General features: G+C 37.5%; 2 protein-coding genes across 7 annotated transcripts in view; one reads left to right on the top strand and one right to left on the bottom strand.

Moving 5' to 3' along the window:
* Nucleotides 1-4,973: 4,973 nt before the first annotated feature.
* On the bottom strand, nucleotides 4,974-11,782 carry MKKS (McKusick-Kaufman syndrome). 6 transcript variants are annotated; one of them, XM_030447496.1, is made up of 6 exons: nucleotides 11,641-11,782; nucleotides 10,300-10,529; nucleotides 8,139-9,571; nucleotides 7,465-7,640; nucleotides 6,684-6,794; nucleotides 4,974-6,355 (listed from the first exon to the last, which is right to left on the bottom strand). In XM_030447496.1, exons 3-6 carry the CDS (start codon nucleotides 9,127-9,129, stop codon nucleotides 5,915-5,917), a joined length of 1,719 nt encoding a protein of 572 aa, XP_030303356.1. In that variant the 5' UTR covers nucleotides 9,130-9,571; nucleotides 10,300-10,529; nucleotides 11,641-11,782; the 3' UTR covers nucleotides 4,974-5,914. The 6 variants fall into 6 exon arrangements, with proteins under 6 accessions (XP_030303356.1, XP_030303355.1, XP_030303359.1 ...); XM_030447495.1 differs by having other exon boundaries at nucleotides 10,300-10,525; XM_030447499.1 differs by having other exon boundaries at nucleotides 11,653-11,782.
* A 119-nt stretch (nucleotides 11,783-11,901) lies between these two features.
* SLX4IP (SLX4 interacting protein) overlaps nucleotides 11,902-23,376 on the top strand; it is a 78,225-nt gene continuing 66,750 nt past the window's right edge. Inside the window, exons 1-3 of the mRNA XM_030448708.1 lie at nucleotides 11,902-12,272; nucleotides 13,281-13,459; nucleotides 16,976-17,024. Coding sequence (XP_030304568.1) covers nucleotides 16,998-17,024 — 27 coding nt within the window. The 5' untranslated portion in view covers nucleotides 11,902-12,272; nucleotides 13,281-13,459; nucleotides 16,976-16,997. The remainder of the gene's footprint in view (nucleotides 12,273-13,280; nucleotides 13,460-16,975; nucleotides 17,025-23,376) is intronic.

The raw sequence follows: 23,376 nt of genomic DNA, 5'->3' as shown, positions 1-23,376 counted from the left end.
TCTTATAGGTAGGTATAGATGGGTCTTCCCATCTGAACTGCAGCCAGAGCCCCACAAAAAGCTGCTTTTCAGCCATTCCCCTTCTCAAAGATACTGGGAAGCCATCTCGGCCTTCCCAGAAAGAGCTTAATTCAGGGAAATTCTACAGTCCTTAAAGACAACTTTAAACCCTTATTTCTTCAGAGGTAGGATCCAGTGACCTGCCTCTTAAGGAAGCATGGTACTCTGTCACACCTGCCCTGAATAACAACCATAAGTGACCACACCTTTCCACCATCCACATCTAACATGAGTTGATGCCAGCCTAAACCATGACACCAGGCAAGCAAAATATCTGTTTCCCAGGACATCCTCCAGGATTAAGCTTTGCTAACATCTTTACACTGCTCCTTGGCTCTCCCCAACTCCAAGTTCCTTTAGAATCAGCATTTTTTCCACATCCTTCAATCGTGATTAGGGTGAGGGCTCAAAAAATGGCATGCTGTAATGTGTATCCAAGATGGCAGCTGGAGAGATTGGGCAGACTCTGGGTAGGTTGGCTGGTTCCAGCTGTGGCATTACAGTTCACAACCCCTCGGCCATGCTGGTACCACCTCTGCATAAACAGATTTAAGGCAAAATACCACTCAGGAGTAAGGAATGAGTGGGGAAAAGTGAGAGAAACATAGGGGAGGAGGTTTAACTCAACCCACAATGCTTGTCATTCTGGTTTCTCCCTCTGTCCTGGTGAGGTGGGAGTGAGTAAGTGGCTGGGTGGGCACCTGGAAGTTCACCATGGATAATTCAGAGATTCACCTGCAAAACCACACTCGTAATCCAATGCAACATACCAGAAACCCCAAGACAAAACCCGCTAGAGCTCAGGGTCCTTCTGACACATGAACAAGGTGTAATAACAGGAGGATGTAAGAGTTTTGCTTCTGCCTCTAAAAATCACAGTTTCTTTCAAGAACTGGAACTACCGTAGTCCCTACAATTCCCTGAAAATCACTGTTTATCACCTGGGAGTACTCCAGCCATCAGCCAATGATCCTGCACACCCTCGCCCCCAAGTGATGACTCAGAAGCTGAGTCACAGCTATTTTCTCTAATACTAATTTTCTATTTTTCTCCTCTTTTTTTTTTTTTTTTTTTTTTTTTTTTTTTTTGAACCACTCACCAGGTGTAACATACATCAGAGTAACAATACTATAAAGGAGAAGATACTTAGGCTGGCATTTGAAGATCAGTGATTCAGCTTCTCTACTTGTAAAAAGACAATGATTTATAAAAAGGAAGTTATTGATTAGTTGATGTTGTGGAATGCTGCCATACAAATGCTTAGCAGACATTTGTAGCAGAATGTGTAGAGGAGTGGTCTGAGCATGCGTACACAGCCCCACAGGTGCTAATTACGAGGTGGGAGGCGTGAGCTTGTGTTAAGCCCACCTGTGTTAAGCCTCCGCCCCCGCCCAGTTAGGGTTTGCCTCAGCTGCACATGAGCAGGATTGGGGGCCAATAAAAGGGGAGCTTCGGAATGCAAGCTCAGCTCACTCTCGAGCAGCCAAAGGAGGAGGTCAGCTGAGTCTGGAGCAGAAGCACTGAAGGAGGCTAAGCTGTGTCTGAAGGCGGCAAAATCGGAGCACTGACTGTGCACCTTGGTGAGAACACCTCTGACATCGGAGCGCGGTACCCCAAGAAAGGTTCACTTGTCTGCACCCGTCTACAGACATTAGTGTTATAATAATAAATGCAGGCAGTATTTAATGTGTACCTGAGGTCAGGAGAGAAAATAACAAAAACACCAGTAATCATTTTGCAGAAGCAAGACTGTGCACAGTTGTGACCTTCAAGGCACATAATGAAAGCTCAAATAAAAGTTTTTCACTTGCAAGCAGATCTGAAAGTTCAGGTTCATAAAGATGCTTGTAGTAAGGTATGAAAAAAAAATTCTGCACAAAGGATGCCTATAAGATACTTAATCTAAATCTAGGTCAACAATAATGCAAGCCAGCACAGTTGAAGATATAAAGTATCCAATCCTAGAACCTGTTCTGCAATTAGTTATATTGGTGTCTGGACTAATCCTACCATGCCTCTCTCTACATATGCTGCAAATAGATTTACACTACCAGCATAAAGAATTACTCTATCTAGTTTGAATAGTAATATGCAGTACTAATTTATACAGCTTCAATGTACATAGACAAAAAAACACCTTCTGTTTAAGAAGTACTTTTAAGATCACAGTGTTATTGGCCAAAATGTTATTAATCAGTACTGTGCAACTTGTCACTGCTGACAAGCAGGTAGAGAACTTTATGTAATTGGAAAAAAACCTACTAAAATTATCAAAATAAACAATGCATCATGAGTAGCAACTGACTTCAAGAAGTCTGCACAGATCGTAACATGCTGGAAACAGTTTCTTTGCAATAAAACCAAACTATTTCTGTATCTTCAGAACAGTAGTAAATGCAAATCCAGACAAAAGTTCTTCCTGTGACACTGACTGATTCACAGCTATTGATTTTTCTAAAATTGAAGAGCATAGGACTTACATGACTCAGTTCACGTGGCACTGTTGAAAATGTGACAAGTACTACAATTTGCTATTCAGCAAAGAAAAGTAAGGGCTCAAAGAAAATCCAAAAGTTCAAGTCTCAGGTAAAGTGAATTGCTTTGTACATTACTTCGCTAGCAATTGTGTAGGCAATATTTTTCTGACAAGACTGGAGAATACTTTCTTCCTTTACTGGAACAGATATAACAATGTAACAGCTGGTTGGCCTAGAAACACCCAAACAATTCTGAAAAAAAATCATTTTTATACTACCAGTAAATTTAGGTTTCTCCAGCTCATAAATCTGCTTCTACCCTGTCTTCAAGCATCTCTGTTATATGACCATCACATCTTAAACACAAGCAGAGCATAGACTCTGAAGATACATGATACAGTAAGGATTGCTGAGGTGTCTGATGATGCTCATCTTTTAGTTCAGCCATTCCCGCTCAGAGCTTTTCTCTGGCACTGTGTGCACTGAAGATATAAGACTGTAAATTAGGTTACCATTAGCAACAATAATACACTCTTGCTGAAATTTCAGAGTAAAGAAAATGCATCCAGGTTCAATATACAGGGAGAACAGGGGAGTTTTCCCTAGCATGCTAGTTTAAAGAGGCTACATAAATCCTGGCCAAAGTTCCCTTAATGCAATTACTGTATTTCAGCAGGGACTTGAATTATGTATTTCTTTGTTCCTGCGCAGCAAGGCCTTATTCACTATACATTAGGCATTTACAACTCTTAAGGCATGGAGATTTGTGTGTGAAGAGTTATCTTCATTGTTATTTCATAGATAGGAAAACAGAAAAAAAGACTTCACATATGGCTCAGAGTGACTGTTAATAGACAGAGCAGTAGCAAAATCAGGGAGAAACAGGTATTCTGGGTTCTTCTCCAAAGCCATGTTATTATGTTTAATGTTACGTCTACTTGAAGTAGGACACAATAATAGAAATCCTAAAGATTCCTAAATTATTCAGCATTTTCAGGTTTTCACTTTAGAATTTTAAACACCAAATGGGAAACAAAGTACTAAACAAAATTGAAATAAACAAATGAAAGCAAAAATATTGAAGAGAATTGCATTAAATCTGCATCTACATTAAATATGCTGACCTGAGTGATTATAACATCAGCACTTCTTTTTCTCCTGCTATGCCTGGAGCACTAATACAGCTGAGAAAGCTGTAGATGAATGTTCTTATTTCTTGTGCATTGCCAGTAAAATTATTAAAATTTAAATTAATAGCCTCCGAGCAATCTGTGGAAGTCAATGCATGAGAGAACTCATGATCAGAAAACGCTTGTCCCATATTAATGCTTGTGTAATACTAATTCTTCCCACTGAACAAACTTTAAATTCCAAGAAAAGCGGAAATAAAACCATGGTGGCTTCTCAGAGGACTTAAAACACTGAATGAGGAAACCCATCAATTTTGCATTTAATTTTTATCAAGAAACGTGAGAGTGAAGTTATTTTGATAGTGGGTCTTGAATTGAGAGTAAAAATTCTATTTGCATTTTAAGCACTACCCAAAGTTGTATTCCTCCTTTATTACTCATGAAAGGTGGGGTAACACTAACCACCAAAGGTTCAGGAAGACTGTAGCACAACCAAGAACTGAACCCGAAGTGCCCATAACCAGCAGTACTGGCTGCTTATTCTTTTCAGTCACAAAGAGTTGAAAATTCATTTTTATTAGAACTATCTATATATGAAACAGTCTTTGATTCAGGTATAAATGGTTTTTTACCAACTTACCAAAAATTAAATTTGTTTTTTCAGAGTTTTCTATTATTTTGTTTAAACTTGGCAAGATGGGGAGAAGAGGCAGTGGAAAAACAGAATGAGAGCTTGTAAGTCTTCTTTGCCTTAACATATACACCACTGTTGGGCTTCACTACTCCTGATGTTTTCATATGGTTCCTGGTATATTGAAGGATCAGCTTCCATCTCAATCCTTCTAACATTCTTCCAAAAATTCCCTAAGGATTGTTTAGAGCACTGAAACAATCATTTCAGGTCATAAAAGGATAAAAGAATTTTAAATAACTTCATTCTTTCCACAGTGAGAAAATTATTTATGCTCTTAAAATGAAAAGGACTTCGTACAAAAAGTCTGGAAAGATCTGGTTTTAATTATGTATTTGAAAACTGAGTTACACAAGACAATTCTATTGCTTATAATCAGTAGATATATGAAAAACTTGAGACCAAGAAACAAATAAGCAGACTAGTCTATAAGTAATTTGGATGTTTTCTGCAAAGCATGCAATGAATGATTTGTCCCTTGTGACTGAAAACAAAGAGAAGGGGCAAAGAAAATGAGTTCAAGAAAGATACAGCCTTGATCTTGCATGCAAGCTGAAAATGAGGAAGTTTGATCATTTAGTCTACAGCCTTATATAAAGATCAAAACAAGATTGAGCAGCTTAAAGCCTTACTTTGTTAAAAGAAGCTATGCACAAAGAGTTAATTGAATGCTGAGTGAGATATTCTTTCTTGCACCTTTGCTTAAGTGATAGAAACATTATTTATAAAGTATCCTGTGTTCCACAGAAGACAAGGTGCACTTTGGTTAAGTTTGTTCCACATAGTCTAAAATTTTTTTTTAAATATTCTAACGCCTACCAGCTGCCTTTAGATCTCCAAGTTGAGATTCAATAATTTGCCAAATAAATTACACAGGAATTAAAATAATCCATTCATCTAGAAAACAGAAAGCATACTGTATACGGTGATAAGATCTTATGAATTTGAAAACAAGCAAATTAAGATATTTGCCAAGGAAAGCCTTCTTCTATACCTGTATAATAAAAAATGTCACTGATAAACTTCTGTTGCAATATGAAAGTCTGTTTGAATGTGTAAAGCTTTTGTTGAGACTACATAAATTCTAATCCTTAACATGTGTTTTCTTAGCAAGTGAATCTATTTTCTCCTTCCCTTTGAAGATGCCACAGAGCCAACAGAAACAGCAAATCTTTGCTCAATGCAGAGGAAACATCACCAAGTGTTCCTTAAATTCAGCACTTATTTATTGAAGAACTTTCAAATCTCCAAGAAAGAATACAAGAAACTCAAGTTTTGAACGGTCATTCCCTCTTTTGAACGCACTAGTTTGAATAGTTGTAAATCACACTTCACTAGGATTCATTGTGTATTTGGCTATTCATTTAACAAAATGTTACACATCTGAAAAGCACTGAGGGCCCAGTAGATCAACAATCAGAAGAGTACTTCATGGCCAATCACTTAAAACTTCTATTTTCCATATTATAACCATGTAAAGTATCTTAAAACATTATATATTATCCTGCTTTGAATTAAATATCTTTCTGTGCAACAATATTCATGTGAGATTAGAACTAATTTTGATCTTCAATTACACAATAGAGATCTAAAATCAGATTGGCTGTCTCCAGAGCTACTTGTAGGCCACTACACTTTGCAGCAAAGGAGTCCAAAACCAGTGAGTCAGCAACCTTTACTGAGAGCTCTTCAGGACAGCTCTGTGTAACAGGAGAGACAGATTGGCCTCGCAAAAGCCTCCAGCTAAGATTCTTAGTGTTACTATTCATCCCACAGCCACATTTTGAAACTAAATCTGACCAATCAGAGGCAGAAGAAAAACCGGATGGAACAAACCAACAGTGTCCATAAACCATGTCTGTAAGAATTTCTCCACCATCGTGATTCAGAGAGCAAGCTACAGACTCCAGGGAATGGCAAAACCCATCAGCAACTAATTGGTATTGTGTTTGAGAACAATCCAGATCTTTAAGACTGATGGTGGAAAGGGTACCACTCTAAAAAAAAAACAAACCAGAAAATTAGAGCACTTAGAGAAATAGATATTAAACAAGTATATACAGTACTGTTGCATTTTTTAAACAGACCAGTCTTATCTTTGAAAATCACACGTGATGATTATTCTGCAATGGAAAAGGGTTTATTCAAGTCAAAGCTGAGTTCTGTGTGATTACCTTTCAATGTAAAAATTCTACATATTTTTATTTTAAGACTTAAAAAGTGCAACAATTATTATCTAAGAAAGTTTTGACTGTAGCAGAGACACCTTGAACTCTTGTTTCTTAGGAATATTAAGCAGCTTTAAAAAAATTTCATCTTAAATACCTTGTGTCTTATGTAAGAAGCCAAATGAGTTTCTGTACAGCCACCTCCCAACAATGCCAAAGGTTCCTTGATTGTTAACTGTAACACATGTTCTGCAGTTTCACAGGCACGCTGAAAACAGTACCCATTTGTTGTTAGACACAATTAATAGGATTTTTCCCACTCAAAAAACTACAGAAATAAAATTTCCAGTAGTTTCTGGGACATACTTCATAAACTTGTATCATATGTGAATATAAAGTTGATGAATTATTTCCAAAGTGACAATTACTTAAATTATTCATTTGCCCAAATTCACTATGTAAAAACACAACTAAAAAAGCTCTATTTTATTTCTTCTTTTCTGCAAAACGGGGTTACATATAAAAAGGTAAAACGTATCAATGACATTTCTAGAGCAATCATTTGATGCAAAACTACACTTGACTATTATTGCAGGCATTGGTGGACATTTGCTTGGAATTTTTTTTTGTTATACTTTTGTAGACCAAGTAATGAGAATGAAAATGTTTATCTACCACCTGCCTCAAGAACAGATGAAAAATGTTTCTTTCACTCAGCAATTTCCCATATTAAAACAGAGGCATTAAATGAATATGAGCACTTCAGGGATTTTGAAATTGTGGAAACAAGGGCATTTCTGAATTGCTTTCTTAAAGCGTATTCCTGAACTCTGAAATCCAGTATTGTACTGAAATATCACTTAACTCACCATGTCTATATTTTTTATTCCTCCTTTAAATACTTTACTTTTCAAGAAAGATTAAGAAAACTTGCCTACCTTCAATTCATCCCATGCTGTTTCATTTCTGTTGCAGAGTACCAAGCTGCAGACAACTGTGTCATTAGGAATTAGATGCACAAAATGTTTTGATGCAAAATTCTTAATGCACACGTCTTCCAAAGTGCCATAACAACTGGGAGACAATGCATGTATAGAAGCTATAGGCTTAGAACCTGTCCAATTGAGAAAAGCAGAAAACAATACGAATCTGTCATCAGATGAGCTGTTGCATTTCATAAAGCATGAACTTCTTTCCTCTTGGATTTTTCAATGACATATGTATTCTTCAATACCTCATATTTTAATTTACACAGATCAAACAGAACCGACATGCTTTCAAAGTGTAAGATTTAGTAATAGCTTAAGACAAAGCAATTGCTTTCTTCTCACTAATGAATTTGGAAATAATCTACATTCATAAACAGTTATTATAATTGGGATATTCTTTATCGAGCATTCAATAATCATATGTGCAGTATGTCATCACCAGAGCCTGCAAAAGTTCAATCTCACCTTAAAAATTGGTTTTCAGACTAAAACAATAAACTTTTGCTCAGGTGGGATAAAATTAGAAGTATGAGAATCCTTATTCTCTAGTGACACCAACCTAGATGGTTTTTCATTATGAGATGAACATTAAGAACAAAAATTTAGTACAGAAAACTTGTTACCTGTCATCTGACTCAGGGGTTCCATCAGAGATAGCCCAGCTCTGTCCACAGCAATGACACGGTTCTCCTTCAGATACTGTTTTAAGACTGGATGGATAACTTTCTGGCACACTACGAGTCCAACCTCATCATTAACCAGCTGCTTGCCTACCTTAAGCAACTGATTCAGCTCTGACATTTCTAGACAAATTCCACGATGGACTATTGTAATTCCTTCTTCGGGACTGAAGCCATCTCCTGACATGGACGCAGAGAAAACTGCTACCTTGATCACATTTGAACAGGTTCTTTTGGGAATAAGTGGTTTTGCCAACTGAATTTCTGGTGTTTCAATCAGTAGCCCAGGAAGAACTGCAGAATCCACAACTCTTTTACCTTTCACAGGCACTATGACACACCTTCCTAGAACAGCATTATTCTCAACATGACATGGAACAGTAAACATAAAAGCTTTTAAAATCAGCACACTGAGATGATCAACTTCTGCTTTATTAAGCATGCAAGCAGGTTTGCTTGTTAATATGCTCTGTACCAAGCAAAGAAGAGTCTCGACGCTGCTGAAATCCACCGACACTCGGCAACCACAGGCCTCAGATCTGAGGTAGTCCATACATAAACTCAAAAGGTGTTTGCTTATTTTAACGACAGTGCAAGACTCGACGTTCAGCCTTTTAAAGTTTTCAATCAAACTACAGCAAAGAATGGCAGTAAACAGGCCACAATCACTGAAGCGGGATACGTGGTTCTGTACAGAGGATGTCAAAACCCTCAGCACGTGATGGCTGACAGGAAGACGACTGAGGATGGCTGCAGACTGTGAAGTTGTACAAACGTAGCCTCCCCCACCGTTGTGGAGATGCTTGAGCCTTCCAGCAGGACCATAGCAAGATCTCAATATTCTACTCAGCAGAGACAGTGACTGACTAACTGTATCTTTAGTTAAAGGCTCACTAATAAATAAAGAAGGCTTTTCAGCTTCAAGACGAGACATTTTCAAAGTAACATTTTAATTCTGGCCAACAAAACAGATTTCACTTTTACTTGGATATATAATTCTCAGCACTTTTAAAATTTAAAGTAGTGAATTTCACTTCTTTGGATCCAAGGATTATTACTTTAAATGGTAAACAGCACATAGAGTAATGATGTTCCTGTGACTGCTCATCATCTCTTAAAATAAGACTTAATTCCTACTGTGAAACTGACACATAATGACAGCAGTAACCTAATTCATTCATGCCGAACTTCTTTTTTAGCTTCTGAATGTGACTGAGCAGACTTTTTTGCAACATAGTTTACAAGCAAGCTTCCAAAATGGACACCTATAAGTGACAGTCCTGCCACAAGCAGGAAGTTCTTTCTATTCCATCTAGCTTTCTTCATCTCTGCTTCTGGCAACATTCACAGACGAAAAACTTCAAAGCTAGTTATACCTACAATTAAAACCAGAAAGTTATTAGGATAATCTGATGACAATACTGCATATATTGAGCTGCTATTTTATTTTTCACAAAAAACCTCACATGAAGATGTATATCAATGCTTTTTAATTGAGTAAAGCCAGTAATATTACATATACACTACAAACATAGAATTCACAAATTATACTTGCTTATTAATATCTTCAGTTCTGACCACCAGTTTATACACTGGTTTACCTGTAGGTTTCTAACTAACAGGCCATCATAAATTGCATTGAATTGTGTGAAGTGTGTCAAAAGTATAGTGATGTTGACCTGTTTTTACTTGATAGCAAAAGAACTGAAGCACTGCATGTCAAGCAACCTCTTCAAAACAAAAGCTTTTCATGCTGAAAGTTTAAGAAATCTCTGCCTCTGAGAGGCTTTTTACTTCAAGATACCTAGATTTTTTTTCCAGTTCTTTAGCACTTCAAAACTTTAAAGGGGTATTTAATTACATTTCTATGCAATCTCCACGGTATGTAGATTTCTCTCATACCTTATTTTTTGTTTCTATTATAAATGCCATTATTACAAACAACACTGGAGTAACTAAAAAATTAACTCAGTAGCAAATAACAAAATAAAACTCTAGAGGACAGCAAGACCTGTCCTCTAGAGTTACAAAATTCTGTTACAAAATTCTCATTTGACTCATCTCCTGCTTCAAAGGCAAAAATACAACTAACTGGGCAACTTACCCACAACACACAGGTCTAATGCTATTTTTCTTTATTTTGGTGATTCTTTTGCATCACGTATGCCACAATCCCAGGTTCTGGAACGGAGTCCTCTGTCTTAATTTGGAAAATAGGACTGGACTTGATGACAAACCAGCCCCAGTGCGCCAGCCCGAGGCCAATTCCCATAACAATCAGAACTTTGTAGTCCTTCCAGATGGTTTTAAGACCCATTGCAAACTGGCATCTACCTAGGCAAAAATGATTTATTTTAAATATGTTCTAGAAATTCTTTTTTCACTCTATAATAATAGCACAGATGAATCTGAATGTTAATATTCTTAATTACAGTGTGACAGATGATTACAACACAAAATGACACAAGAAAGTCTTACTTTGTGAACTTCAAAAAAAGCTATAAAAATAATCTCAATTCAGACATCCTGAAATGTTAATTGCTGCCTTTGCTTCAAGCTTTGACATGCTAAATTGTAAAGCTTGGTTTAGTTTGTTATGTTTATCTAATTACAAATGCTACTGCTTCAAATGGTAAATATTTGAAGTCTAAACCAAAGCCGTTTATAAATGCACCGATTTTTTCACCATAGTTAATGGAATTCACTGACTAACCGAGCTCCTAACGATAAGGAGCTTTTAATCTGTCGGTCAACCAAATTCCAATGCTCCTGACATGGCTTTATGTTGCCCAGAGTAACAGCTATGCCTGACCATCTCATCCCTTCATGCCCTTTATCTTCAGAAACCACAAAGCATCGATAGAAACATATGAAAAATATCCTGGTCTAAAAAGAATGCATAAGCTTCTACTTCCCTTCGGATTTCAGTGAGAATTGCTAACTACAGGGAAAAAAAAGGTGCACACACTCAAGTTTCATTATCAAAATAGCTTCTTGGTTTAAGCAGCTACAAAGGCACAACTCGGAGAGTAAAGGCTCCTTCAGGCCCCCACCTCCGTCCACCTGACAGGAGCCACGTCTGCTACTAACCCCCCCAAACCAACACGCTGTGGAGGTTTCACAACTTGGTACCACTTCGGCGCTAAAGGCCCAGCAGACCGGAAAGCCGCAGAGGCGGCCGGAGCGCGGGAGACAAATGGGGTAACGGGGCGCTGACGGAAGCGTCTCGGCCCTCGGTCACACCGCCGCAGGTCCCCAGCCGACACCCTCTCTATCCCCGCGTCCCAGCGACCTTGCGGCGCGGGCCAGAAGGGGGAGCGGTTCCACCCGGGCCGGAGGCGGCTGAGGAGGACCGGCACACTCCAGGCCTCTCTACCCTTCTTTCCTCACGCAGCACGACGCTGCGGGCGGGGAAGGCGCTGCCCGGCTACCCCCAGGAGCTCACCTCGGCTCTGACCTGGGGAGGCGGGGGGAAGGCTCTGGCTGATATACCGCCGAACCCCAGCGGTCTGAACCGCCAGGGGAACGCGCCCTTCCCTGAGCACTTGAACCCGCACCGGGCGGAAGCGGCCGGGACGGAATCAGCCCGGAAGTGCGGATCGCGCCCCGCCTCCCCGGGCAGCCCTCCCCCCCTTCTCCGCCGCCATTGCTGCAGCGCAACGTCACGTGCGCCTTGCTCTGGCGGCCATTTTGCGTTCGGGCAGGATCGGGGCGGGCGGTGGCTACGGCCGGCGGCCATTTTGGATAGGGGAGAAGAAGCTTCTTCTCGGCAGCCATCTTGCTTGGGGGCAGTGGAGCCGTTAGAACCGTTGGAGGCAGGCGCGGCGCGGGGAGGAGGTACGGGGAAAGTGCGCTGGCGGAGCTGCCGCCGCCCGGCTGAGACCCTCGGACTGGAGGCTCTTAGGGGGGGAGCGGCCGAGCAGATAATTGTGCGAGATGATGGCCTAAGGGAGCTGCGGTGCTGGACGGCTCCTAACACGTCTCCCACAGGTGCCGCCTCGGCGGCTTTCCTCCTGCACCGCCCCTAATGTCAGCCCTCTCTTCCGGCCCGGAGAGATGCCAGCCTCTGTATCATCGGTCGGGGTTCTAGCTCTAATTTTTCTTCCTTGCTTCCCTCCTGTTGCAATTACGTCGCCTTGCTTCTTTATGCATCTCTCTTGAGCCTTCCTGCAGGTGGGCAGTGTGCCTTGACAAAAACAAGTTCAAGAAAACTTTGTTGCTAGACCTAATTTTTTTTTTCTAATCTCTTCTGCACCTTTTCTGTATTCACTTCTCTTTCCCGCTACTCCTGCAGTCAGTGTCAAGAATAGCTTAGATTCAAGTGTTAATGTGTGTGTTTGATTTTGTGTATAGTTGCAGAATTTACAGCCAGCAAGAAGCGAAGTTATTAATGCCTAATCTTCATACAGAAAAGAGTATGACTTTTTTTTTCGCCTCAACGTTTTGTGGAACAGTTGCGTGCAATGAACATTGCACAGAGCTTTAAAAAAAAAGGAAAAAAAAAAAAAAAGAAAAAAGACATTCAGCATTGGGGGAACATGATAGCTTAATAGCTAGTACTTCTCTGTAGTAAGCACATTGATGCTCCTCAAAGCTTCTCCTTTCTTTAGTTCTATGCAGTTTTATGGTGAAATGGTAATGTTTTTGGAAGTGAATTGTTGAACTTTAAAGGTGATTTGGCATTTCGTGAATGAGACAGTGTGGGCAACAATGAGATAAAAATATGCAGACTTGTTGAATGAGTAGCTTCTAAAGGTTAAGTGAAAAAGTTGGCAACTGTGGGCCTAAAAATTCGGACTGCAAAATGTGAAGGCTCTGGTATCTCTTTTTCAGTGTAGAAATACTAAATAAGTGAGTAGATGAGTATTACACTGCTCATCCCAAGCTTAGGGTCAGCTCTCAGAAAATGACTGAGTGGAGGGTCTGGGCTGAACAGCATTTGAAACTGGTACCTAAGGACTGGAAAGTTATTAGAAATTCTCTTATGTTGTGATAATTAATTATGAACAACAAAAAGAGTTAATAAAAACTTATTCTAGATAGTTCCTTAATTAGGATTTGTGTGTTTATTTCTGCCTTTTTCAGGTTTCCATCTCCCCACACAAGGTAAAGGCACCCAAAGATATGCAGAATGTCAATAGGTTGCAGCTGTTGAGTTAGAAGTTGCTGTATCTTCCAGTGGGCATGTGTGGCAGGAGTTTTCAGTTCCTTGTTCCTGCTGAGTTCCAGATTTCCTCACCACAGGAATCTGCTCCTTTGCTAAGGTGAGATGCTGTTCATCAACTGGCAGAAAACACTTCAGCTTGCTCTCTGGGAACCCTGTTTCCTGGCTTCTCTTGAGTGTTTACCATTCCACTTAATGTCAAATTTAAGAAAGAAAGATAGTTTGCCTTGTTATTTTTGAAGTGTGTCTTACTCTAGCTACACAGAACATATGTGTTTAATTCTAGATTGTTTTCTTGTACAGGCTGTCAAAAAAATATCAAGACTTTAAAAAAAACCCACAACATAATGTATGTAATTTCTGAGAGGAGTTTTTCTACCTTATTTGCTATATCTTCATATTTCCTTATATATTGTTTGCTTTAGATGTTCATATTAGCTTGCAACAGATATGGCATCCCCTGAAACAGTGTTTTTACCAAATAATAGCAATTATAATAGATGTGTATTTCTTGTGAATTTTTTTCAACACAAAAATGGCAAAGTATTTTGGGGCTTGCTAGCTTTATTCTTGTACAGTTGATGGGTGTTTTTCCTCTTTTTCTGATGTCTTAGTACTGGGTATTTTTTCATCTGTGACAATTCAGTGACCTTCCCGATGGCTTATGAATCAAGTGAATTCTTTTTAGTTTTATAAGAATTTGCTTACATTTATTCATTTTGCTGTATTTTCTTTATTTTATCTACATAGTCAATGCAAAAGATGGGGTAGCTGGCAAACTCCCTAAGTCAGCTTACTCCCACAGCCAACAAATTGAACCATGGTATTCCGGCTTCTTACTACATGACTAATTGAAAATGCTGGTTGCTCTGTATAACTTTTTGCTTGTTATTACTGTGAAGGTGGAAAAAAGTTTCAATTTGAGCTTTTCCAATATGTAGTTGAAACATTTTATTAACTATGTTAAAGTTTATTTTCAGAAGTTACTTGCAGAATAGTTTTCTGTTCAAACTCATTTTAACTTGGTTACAGTAACAACCATTTTACTTGATACTTTTACTATTTTTGTTTCTTACTGCTTGGATATTGTGGTAGTATAAAGAAAGAAGTGGAGTTTTTGTAATGTGAAGTTTAACTTGAGGGAGAATATGGACTTGTGCCCTTGTTACTTTGTTTCTTTTTTTTTTTTTTTTTTTTTTTTTTTTTTTTTTTTTTTTTTAGTTGCTTTGACATCTTTGGTCCCAACATTTGGTTGTTTGTAATGGAAGCACTGCATAGAAGTATTTATTTTGAGATGTGTAAGTGTAGTGCCTGACAGAGACACATATCACCAACTTAAGCTGTATCATGAAACTTTGACAGCTCTATTGCAGTACGTCACAATAACTTGGAAGTGTACGGTGAGAAATGGGTGTGTCTTCCTGCATTCTTACTATTTTCCTGTACCATCTCTTATAAAATTGACCAGGTTTGTCTGACTTATTAAGAGACTAAATTTATAGTCTTTAAATTCAGAGAGCAAAAATCAGCTCTATTCCCAGAGTAGTCTTTACTGCAGTTAGTCTATTTCATATGCCAATTACTGACTTGTTTTCTTTCTTGATTTTCAAGCTTGAACTGTATTTTTGGGTACACTATCTTCCACCACTGAGACACTTTTTCACCTGGTTTTGTGTCCACTCCAAGTATCTTCCCTGTCTGTTGCCTCTGTTAGTATCCTGTGGGAAACCAGAATGTATTGTAATGTTTTTATTCCAGGATTTTTGTAGATATGAACTCAGTACCATAGGGGCCTCTGATCTTAACTCAGAGACCATAGGGGTCTCTGCTGAATCTCAGCATTGTGGGGTTAGCTGGAAAGTCTTTCATGAATTTAACATATTCTACTTTCTGACAAGTCAAATGTTTAGCTCCCCTTTATGTGGAGAATGACAAACAGCAGTGGTAGTTTCAGTACTGTGACTATAATTGTTATCAGACTGGAAAAAAAGTTTAAAAACTGAAATTAATGTGGAAGGTGGCTAGACTTATGGTTTGGCTTGCAAGCCAACTTGAAGCTTGTTTCAGTGAGGTATAATGCTCTCCTAAGGTGATGGAAAAACATCTTAGCAATTAATTGAAGGTTTCTTCTTGCACTCAAGAGAGGGTGTGTTTAAATTGCAGCATGAATTAGTGCTTTCTGAGTCACTTGGAATGGAGACAGAGTTAGGGTCCATGCAACTAAATGTATGTCACTCAATATTCCATATTAAACAAACTAAATCCTGCTTGGAATAATCAAGAGAAGTGTGTAGTGAAATGGGGCAATCAGGTGTTGCTTATCACGAGGTGGGAGGCGTGAGCTTGTGTTAAGCCCACCTGTGCCCAATTAGGGCTCAACCCAGCTGTGCATGAGCAGGATTGGACGACCAGTAAAAGGTGAGCTCCAGAGTACATGCTCAGCTCACTCTTGAGCAGCCAGAGGAGGAGGTTAGCTGAGTCTGAAGCAAAAGCACCGAACAAGGCTAGCCAAGTCTAAAGGCAGCAAGATCGAGCACTGTTTGTGCATGTTGGCAAGAACACCTGTTTGACTTCAAAGTGCCGTGTCCCAAGAAAGATTCGTGTGCTACAGAAGTGGATGCCTGAAGTTCACTTTTATGTTTGTGCAACATACTGCTCAGGTCATACTGCTTTATGTGTATAATGGTCTAAAATTTCAAATATACACAAGTGTGTGTGTGTGTGTATATATATATAAATATATGCATACTAGGTGCACCAGAAGCCAGTTTCTTATCACAAAAATCCCCACCAGAAACAAACAAACAGAAAAAACCAACCCCAAACACTAGAAAACCCCAAAACAACTAACCAACAAAAAACAACAATAAAAACGTGGCTGTGCTTTATTCCTGCACTGCTTTAAATTCTGATACTAGTAATTACCAGAACTGCAGCCAGTGAATGCATCTCTCAGTTCTGAAGTTTGCTTACTGCTGCTTGGTAGATAGAGGATACTGTGGTAGATGATATTATTTCTATACGGCCACTGTTGTTTGCAGGCTGTTGAGGGTTCCCTAGCTAAGTATGAATAAGAGTATCCACAAAATAGGAAGGGGTAAATTTTATGTAGAGAGGTTTGGGGGTTTAATTTTGTGTGTTTACTTCCTTTTTCTTCATTCTTTCTTTAAGTTATGTGAAGAGATTTTATGTGAAACAATTATTTTGAAGGAGAGACTAGGCCAGGGCTGTATAGGTAGGGACCAGGGTTGAGACTGCAGTAAAGAAATATTCCTGGTTTTGTTTGCTGTTCTCTGATGGTTTCTTGAGAGTAAGTTAGGTGGGTTTGTCTCAGTCTTGGTACTGCCTGAAAAATAGTTCTGTTTTTGTATTTCATATGTTGGCTGTTAAGTGCCTGAACAGTTATAAGGCTCAGTAAAGAAATCAACAAAGGTAGCTAAGAAATTCTCCTTTAAATAAGAATTTTCCTTGGATTTCTTAAAGCAGAGTATAGAGTTGGATGAACAGCAGTAATGAAAAAAAAAAAGAATAATACATTTAAAATAATCCTTTTAGTTGGTGTAGAGATCTGAGTTTTTTCTTTAGTGCTGATCACTTTTAATTGATATTTTTATAGGACCAGCTTACAGTGACCTGTCATGGCCTCCAACAAATTTGTCATTAAGGTAAGTAGAATGCCATAGCTTTAATTTTAAAAAAAGCTAATCAGTAATACTGCTTAGAATGCGTGTATGTTGATTGTAAAAGTTAATGATGAAGAAGTGTACCTTTCAGGCATAGTGGCATATTTTGTATCAGCTTTTCTCTCTCTTTGGAAGCAAACTTCTTTTTTCACTGCTGTATTGTGGCAGAGGGCTTCTGAGGTCAGCTGGAGATTAAAAGCATGTAACCGAAAGTGATTAGTTGCATAGGTAGAATTAGAAACTGTATGCATTCTCAGTAGCAGAGTATTTTCTGCCTGAAATAAAATTTAGAGTTGATTGTTCTCTTACTATATATTACAATATTGTTAGTGTATATATGAGTTCCTGGTTTAAGGCATGGCAATGCTATTAAACTATTTATCACACTTGAGTATTTATTTATGTGGGTTTTTTGCCGTCTTATGCTACTGACGTTTATTTTGCAAACAGTCTCTGACTTTTGGTTATGTATGTAAAGAATAATGCTTTTCAAAATAGTATGTAATAAACATGGTACGTGATAGTTCTACTGTAACTATATAAGTTTATCAAGAAATAAAACTAATTGTTCAGTAAAAACTGTGAAACCACATCTTCTGGACCTTCTCTCTTGTTTCTGTGATCTTGTATGTCTTAGGGTAGTTGAGATAATGAATGCTTTTTGAAGTGATTAGAGCAATGTATTACTCCCTTGGAAATGTCTTTTTCCCAAGAATTTTCTTAACAGAACAGACTTTGCTTTGTGGGTAAAGTTGGGGTTTGTGGAGGGCAGCTACAAGAACCTTCTTGATTGGTCAGGCTGTGGAAGCTGTTGAAATTTGGGTTTGTGGGTAACCAACCTATTCAACAAGCAGATCAAGCCATTTTTGTGTGACTATGTGCTCTCTTCCAAGGTAAATTGCCTTTTAGTATTTAGTAGATCGCTCGCTTTAATTTTTTTTACTGTTTAACATTATTACAAATCTTAAATTGACAGTATATCTGTACTACTCACCACTTCTAAATTGATGTAGGAGTTAGGAGAAAGATCTTTCATTTTGAGCACACTTCATCTAACACTCTGAATCTACATGCTGCTGATGTTGGTAACAGAAACTGAGGCTGAAGACATTGTTTTTCTTAGCTGACAAGTGTTGATATAAATAATAATAATTTAAGAAGCGAAGAAAACAAGTGGTGTGAGTTGAAATATCTCCACTAGATAAAATGCCTTAAGATACTTGATTAACTGACCTGCATTATTACATCTTGCTTGAATCACCAGAGGCACCATAGCCTGGTATTCAGCACGTACTCTGGCAATCACTAAGTAATTTAACATCACTGACTATCTGAGCAAATGGGTAGTTTCTCACTGAGTATATAGGTAAGGAATATCATAGATAAAACTTTTGAGAGTTCCAATAAAATGGAACTTTTTCTTTCTGATAATATTTGAGAAATGGAGGATATGTTTTTGCATGGTCTGAATGCTGAAAATTAACTGGTACTGACTTTGCCTTGACTAAAAGATATCCTGTATGTATTATGTTAATATGTGAAAAAATTGATTGGAATTCACTTTGTGCACAGATGTGTAAGATTTATCTCATTACACTGTATTTGTATTTAATCAGAAAATTCCCTTTTTAAGGACTGTTCTACTTTCACAAGATTTTTCAAGAAGATTCTCCATTAAAAGGCAGACAATATTCTCAACTCCTCTCTACATGGACAGTATAGAAAATACCATATTCTTTTGGGTTGTTGTGTTTGAAATCAACAGGAGTATTTTATTGAGTCTAAAAATATTTCAAGCATACCTTGTCTTCTAAATTGTCCACTTGTAAATTTTTAGATTTTGTAAGCATGTGTATGTTTTTGGTAAGAGAGCAAAAAGTACAGCTTTTCAGGCTTTTGAGTCTTTGCTGACTGCAATGTAATTAAAAGCAAAATATGTCTAACTTGTTTAATGGCTTTGCTCCTTTACACATTTTTATATGAGAATCTCTGTATCTCCAGTGTAACAGCGAGTTATTTTCAGTAGAGGGAGTACTTGGCCTATTTTTGAAAGGAAGCTCAAGCTTGGTTTAATGGGCAATTAAGAGTGATTGAAGTAAAATAATTGATGCAGTAAAATAGCTTTAAGCCTTAATAAAAACCCTACAGCTAGGTCCTAAACACATTTTCTTCAGTTGCCAAACAGTTGTGATGTGCAAAAGATAATATTTTATGCCAGTTAATTTCATTAGCAATTTTAAATTTTAGGAAATAGTGATACTTCATAAAGTGTTGCATGGTAAAATACCCCAAATCTGGAAAATAAACCATGTGAATTTAATTAAAGTTTCTCTATTGTGTTGCTAAAGTATTTTACTGCTGTTCTGAGAAATAAATCTTAACTTTAATAGATGAGTCTTAAAGCAAAATCATGAACTCTATATGGATTTGAAAAATAATATCACTTGTTTAAACCTTTGGACAAACTAAAAAGAATTTCTGTTCCAGAATTGTGTAAACTGGCTTTATTCATGCCAAACTGTTGGACTAAGAGTAGTAAATTTTATGGCTGTATTAGAAAAATTTCATTTACCGTTTTCTGCAATTTGTTCATTTGCAAAGCACTGAAGACTTTTAGCTCAGCTCAAAGGGAAGCTTTTTTTACTTTATTGTTTCCTATGTTGAGAAATTTAGAGCTCTGTTCTGTCTCAGATTTGTAGGCCTTTGCCAGCACATATCTTAAGATAATTATAGTTTCAATGCTCCCTCTGGTCATCTGACACACTCTGCAATCAATTTTTCAGCAATGTTCCTTGGTATCAATTTAAATTATTCCATGTTGGAAGTGTGTATGAAAATTTTTGGTCTTTCTTACTTCAGAGTTTTTGCTTCCTTTAAATTGCAAGTGTCATTGAAGCAGCAAGTATATTTTTTTTATATGAGGAACATAGATTAAAATATTGGAAATAATTGGAAGAAAAATGACTGTATGACTTAAATGTGGTCAATTTTCCCCCTAATTTGGCTTATGTATATATCCTTTATTGATGTTGGCATATCTTAATGTAATCATTAAGGTACTGAAGTATAACCAAAGGCATCTTAACATCTTTTTTTGCATGTCTTAGAAATTCTTCATGAAAGAAAGTGTGCATAGAAAGGATGTTGATTATAGGTAGAAGTATGGAAAGATAATTTTCCTATCGGCCAATATGCTCTTATGTTTTCACAGTGCCACATGGGTCATTTTAGGGTCTGCTTGCAGACCTGTAGAGGGTATTAGAGTCCTTGGTCTGGAATAAGAAAATGAGCAGTTGATTTCTGAAGGGCCTTTTTTATATTTCTGTGTCTGTTTAAATATGTTAATAGAATTCTAATGCTAAAGCTTCGTGATCTCTTTAGTCTTTCCAGTTCTTTCTTGTTTTTTAGCTAGCAGTTGAAATGTAACAGAGTGATTGCATGTCAGTAAAAATTTCTGTATCAGATAAGTCTTTCTGTATGATTATCAAGTGACATCTAGGTGGGCTAGATAGATTAATGTTCACATTTTTGTGAAGTGTCCATTGAATTAGCTGGTCAATATTACTGTAATATTTTGCCCTGTGAGAAACTGGCATGTTTAGTTTTGAAGTTGTTTAAAGAGAAAAAAAAAAAAAAGGTAGGTTAATAAATAGGTTTTCTCATCTTTTTAATTTTATCTGATCCCATATAATAAGTAGTGAGGGATAGGAAATGCATTTTGTCTCATTAAGGCCATGGATACATGAATGTAGTGCTCTGAAATGGAGAGTGAGAGTAAGGAATACCATTTGTATTTAAGATAATTATTTTGTATGTTGTGACTATGCAGTTAGTAGACTGATACTACAGATACTTTTTTTACACATCATTTTGAACTGTTTAGCACACTGCTTTCTAGTTTGAGAGTTACATTTTGTTAGAGTACTTAGTTTTAATGACTAAAACCCAATATATTTGCATGTCCATTTCTTTTTCCACATTGAAAAACTTAAGACATTTGTGAAATCCTTACAGTTGCTTCAGTAGAAATATAGTATAAGTTTTTTTACAATCAGTAAGGTTTGTAGAAGTTCTTCAAACTGAATAAAAAATGTTGAATTTTAAAGGTACTGGATGTTTTTATATTTGCTTTTTGTGTCATTGAAAATGAGGAATATCTATATTAACAATTGAATTATGTTTTTTTTATGAAGAGTGTTCTCTAAAACAACTTTATTCACAACCCGTGGTTGAAATTGTTATGATCAAGTAGCATCATGCACTTCACTCAGCTGTGATGTTTGTTTCTATGTGAATGGATAACAAATAAGTCTTGTCTAAAGAGTCTTAAATTTCATAAGAAAATAACAGTGGACCTTGGGGAAAAATATTATTTAAAATAGGAAGTAGAAAACAATGGATGGTGGGATATCTACTTAGTTCTTCCTAACTGCATTTAATTCCCAATTACATGGGACCAGATACGGAATGTCTAAAGTGATGAGTAAATAAGTTCCAGAGAAAGAAATGAGGAAGCTGGGAGGTAGAGGGGAAGAAAATTAAGTGTGCGGTCTCATGCTAGACCTCCTGGAGTCAATGGAAGTTTCCTCACTGACCTCGGAGGATTAATTTTCAAGCCTAGGGAAATGATGAGTGAATGAAGAGTTGGGAGACTTAAAGTGTTAGCAGAGCAGAAAGGAAAAGGAAGCCAGAGGGATAAACATAGGTAGTGGAAACACTACTTTCATGGGGATCACTTCAAATAAGGAATAAAACAATGGTTCAACTTGCATTATGCTTTTTTGGTAAATCAAATAAATTAAACTGATTAGTTATAAAAGTTCCAGTTGTGGCAGAAAATGAAGCTTTTGGTAATTGAGCGCACATTGAAAGTGGTATGGGATTCTAGATATATACCGTACCAAATGATACTGATTTTTATTTTTTGTTTTAGATGTAAATATTTCAAGGGTATAACAGCTCTGATAATTTTTGTGTGCCTTACTTTTGATCAGCACTACTGTATCTTACACTAAATTGTTCTGTTTCTTGGAGATCTTGGTGGTACTGTCTGTTTGACCCCTGAGTCCAGCAGGGAATGAGGAAGGGATGGGAAACTTGGAAGTAGGCTTCAATCTTGCTGAGTCCAGCAAAACATTAGGGCTTAGCAGAGATGCTACATGGGGTCACTGAATGTGTTTAGGTCCTGGGAGCAATTTAGCTTGCACTTAGGTGACATTTTTCAATTCTTTCCACTGAGTTCAGATGGAGGTTAGTAGGCTGGGAGGTAAAGAGATCCATGTTTCAGATAGTACCTGGTAATGTCATGTACAAAGAATTTAATTATTCAGTTTTCGCTCTTGATATTGGTAACTTGAGAATTTAATATAATTTTTTTTTAATTGTTTTTCATATGCCTTTACCCCACCCTGAACAACATAGATGGATTCTGGTATGTGGAAGTGATCTGAGTATTTGGTACACGAGTGTGTTCTGACTAGACTGTGGAGCAAAAGGGAGAAGAGAGGCTGACGAAACGTTTTTATTCTTATGTTTCATCTGTGTGGTTCAGAACTTCCTTAAAATGAGTCTATTTTTAAAAGCAAAATTTACTGCTCAATTTCAATTCTCAAGTAAAAGCTTAGTTTCTGGGCATTTTTTGTCCACTGAAGAACTTATCCAACTATGACTTAGCAGTATTTTTCTTGACTCAATAGCCAAACTTGTCTTTAAATAATGGTACCACAGGATATGACACCCTGTTTCAGTGTTCTCCAGCAGTGATTGCTAAGCATGAGCACTGATGACTTTTAACTTTTGTGAAAATCCTTTAAACTGCTGATAAAATGATGACTCATGGTCACCTGATGAAAACAGATTCATTACCATGACTCCAGAAACTTTAGATCCCATGTTTCACTTCCCACAGTGGTTCTTCTAAAAGGGATGATAACGCAGTTATTTTCTAAAAGTTGACAGCTGCTCAATTAAGCTGTGACAATGTGCTTGGCAAAAAACTATAAATTCCAGGCGCTTTTAATAATAGTTTAAGGAACTAAAAATCTGTATGAGCTGTGAGGAAGTGACCATTACTTGCAGTGCTACTTGGAGTTTTTTCTAATCCAATTATACATCTTAGATTTCACTTACCACTATTGAATTAAATTTTTTCTGTAGTCGATCTGACCCAAACCTTGCTGAAGTCCAACTGGCTTTGGATCAGAGCCTGTAGGAGTATATTGCCAGCGCACTATAGCAGCACTAAGGACATCATAATTTATTTCATCAATAGCCTTCCTCAGAATGATTAATTTGTATTTTTTAAATGCAGTCTGTTTATCTATAGTGTCAGTGT

Source organism: Calypte anna, chromosome 3 (genome assembly GCF_003957555.1).
Source record: "Calypte anna isolate BGI_N300 chromosome 3, bCalAnn1_v1.p, whole genome shotgun sequence".
In the NCBI taxonomy this organism is placed as follows: domain Eukaryota; kingdom Metazoa; phylum Chordata; class Aves; order Apodiformes; family Trochilidae; genus Calypte; species Calypte anna.
Note: the sequence above shows the minus strand (reverse complement) of the source record. Positions and strands in the feature narration are given on the sequence as shown.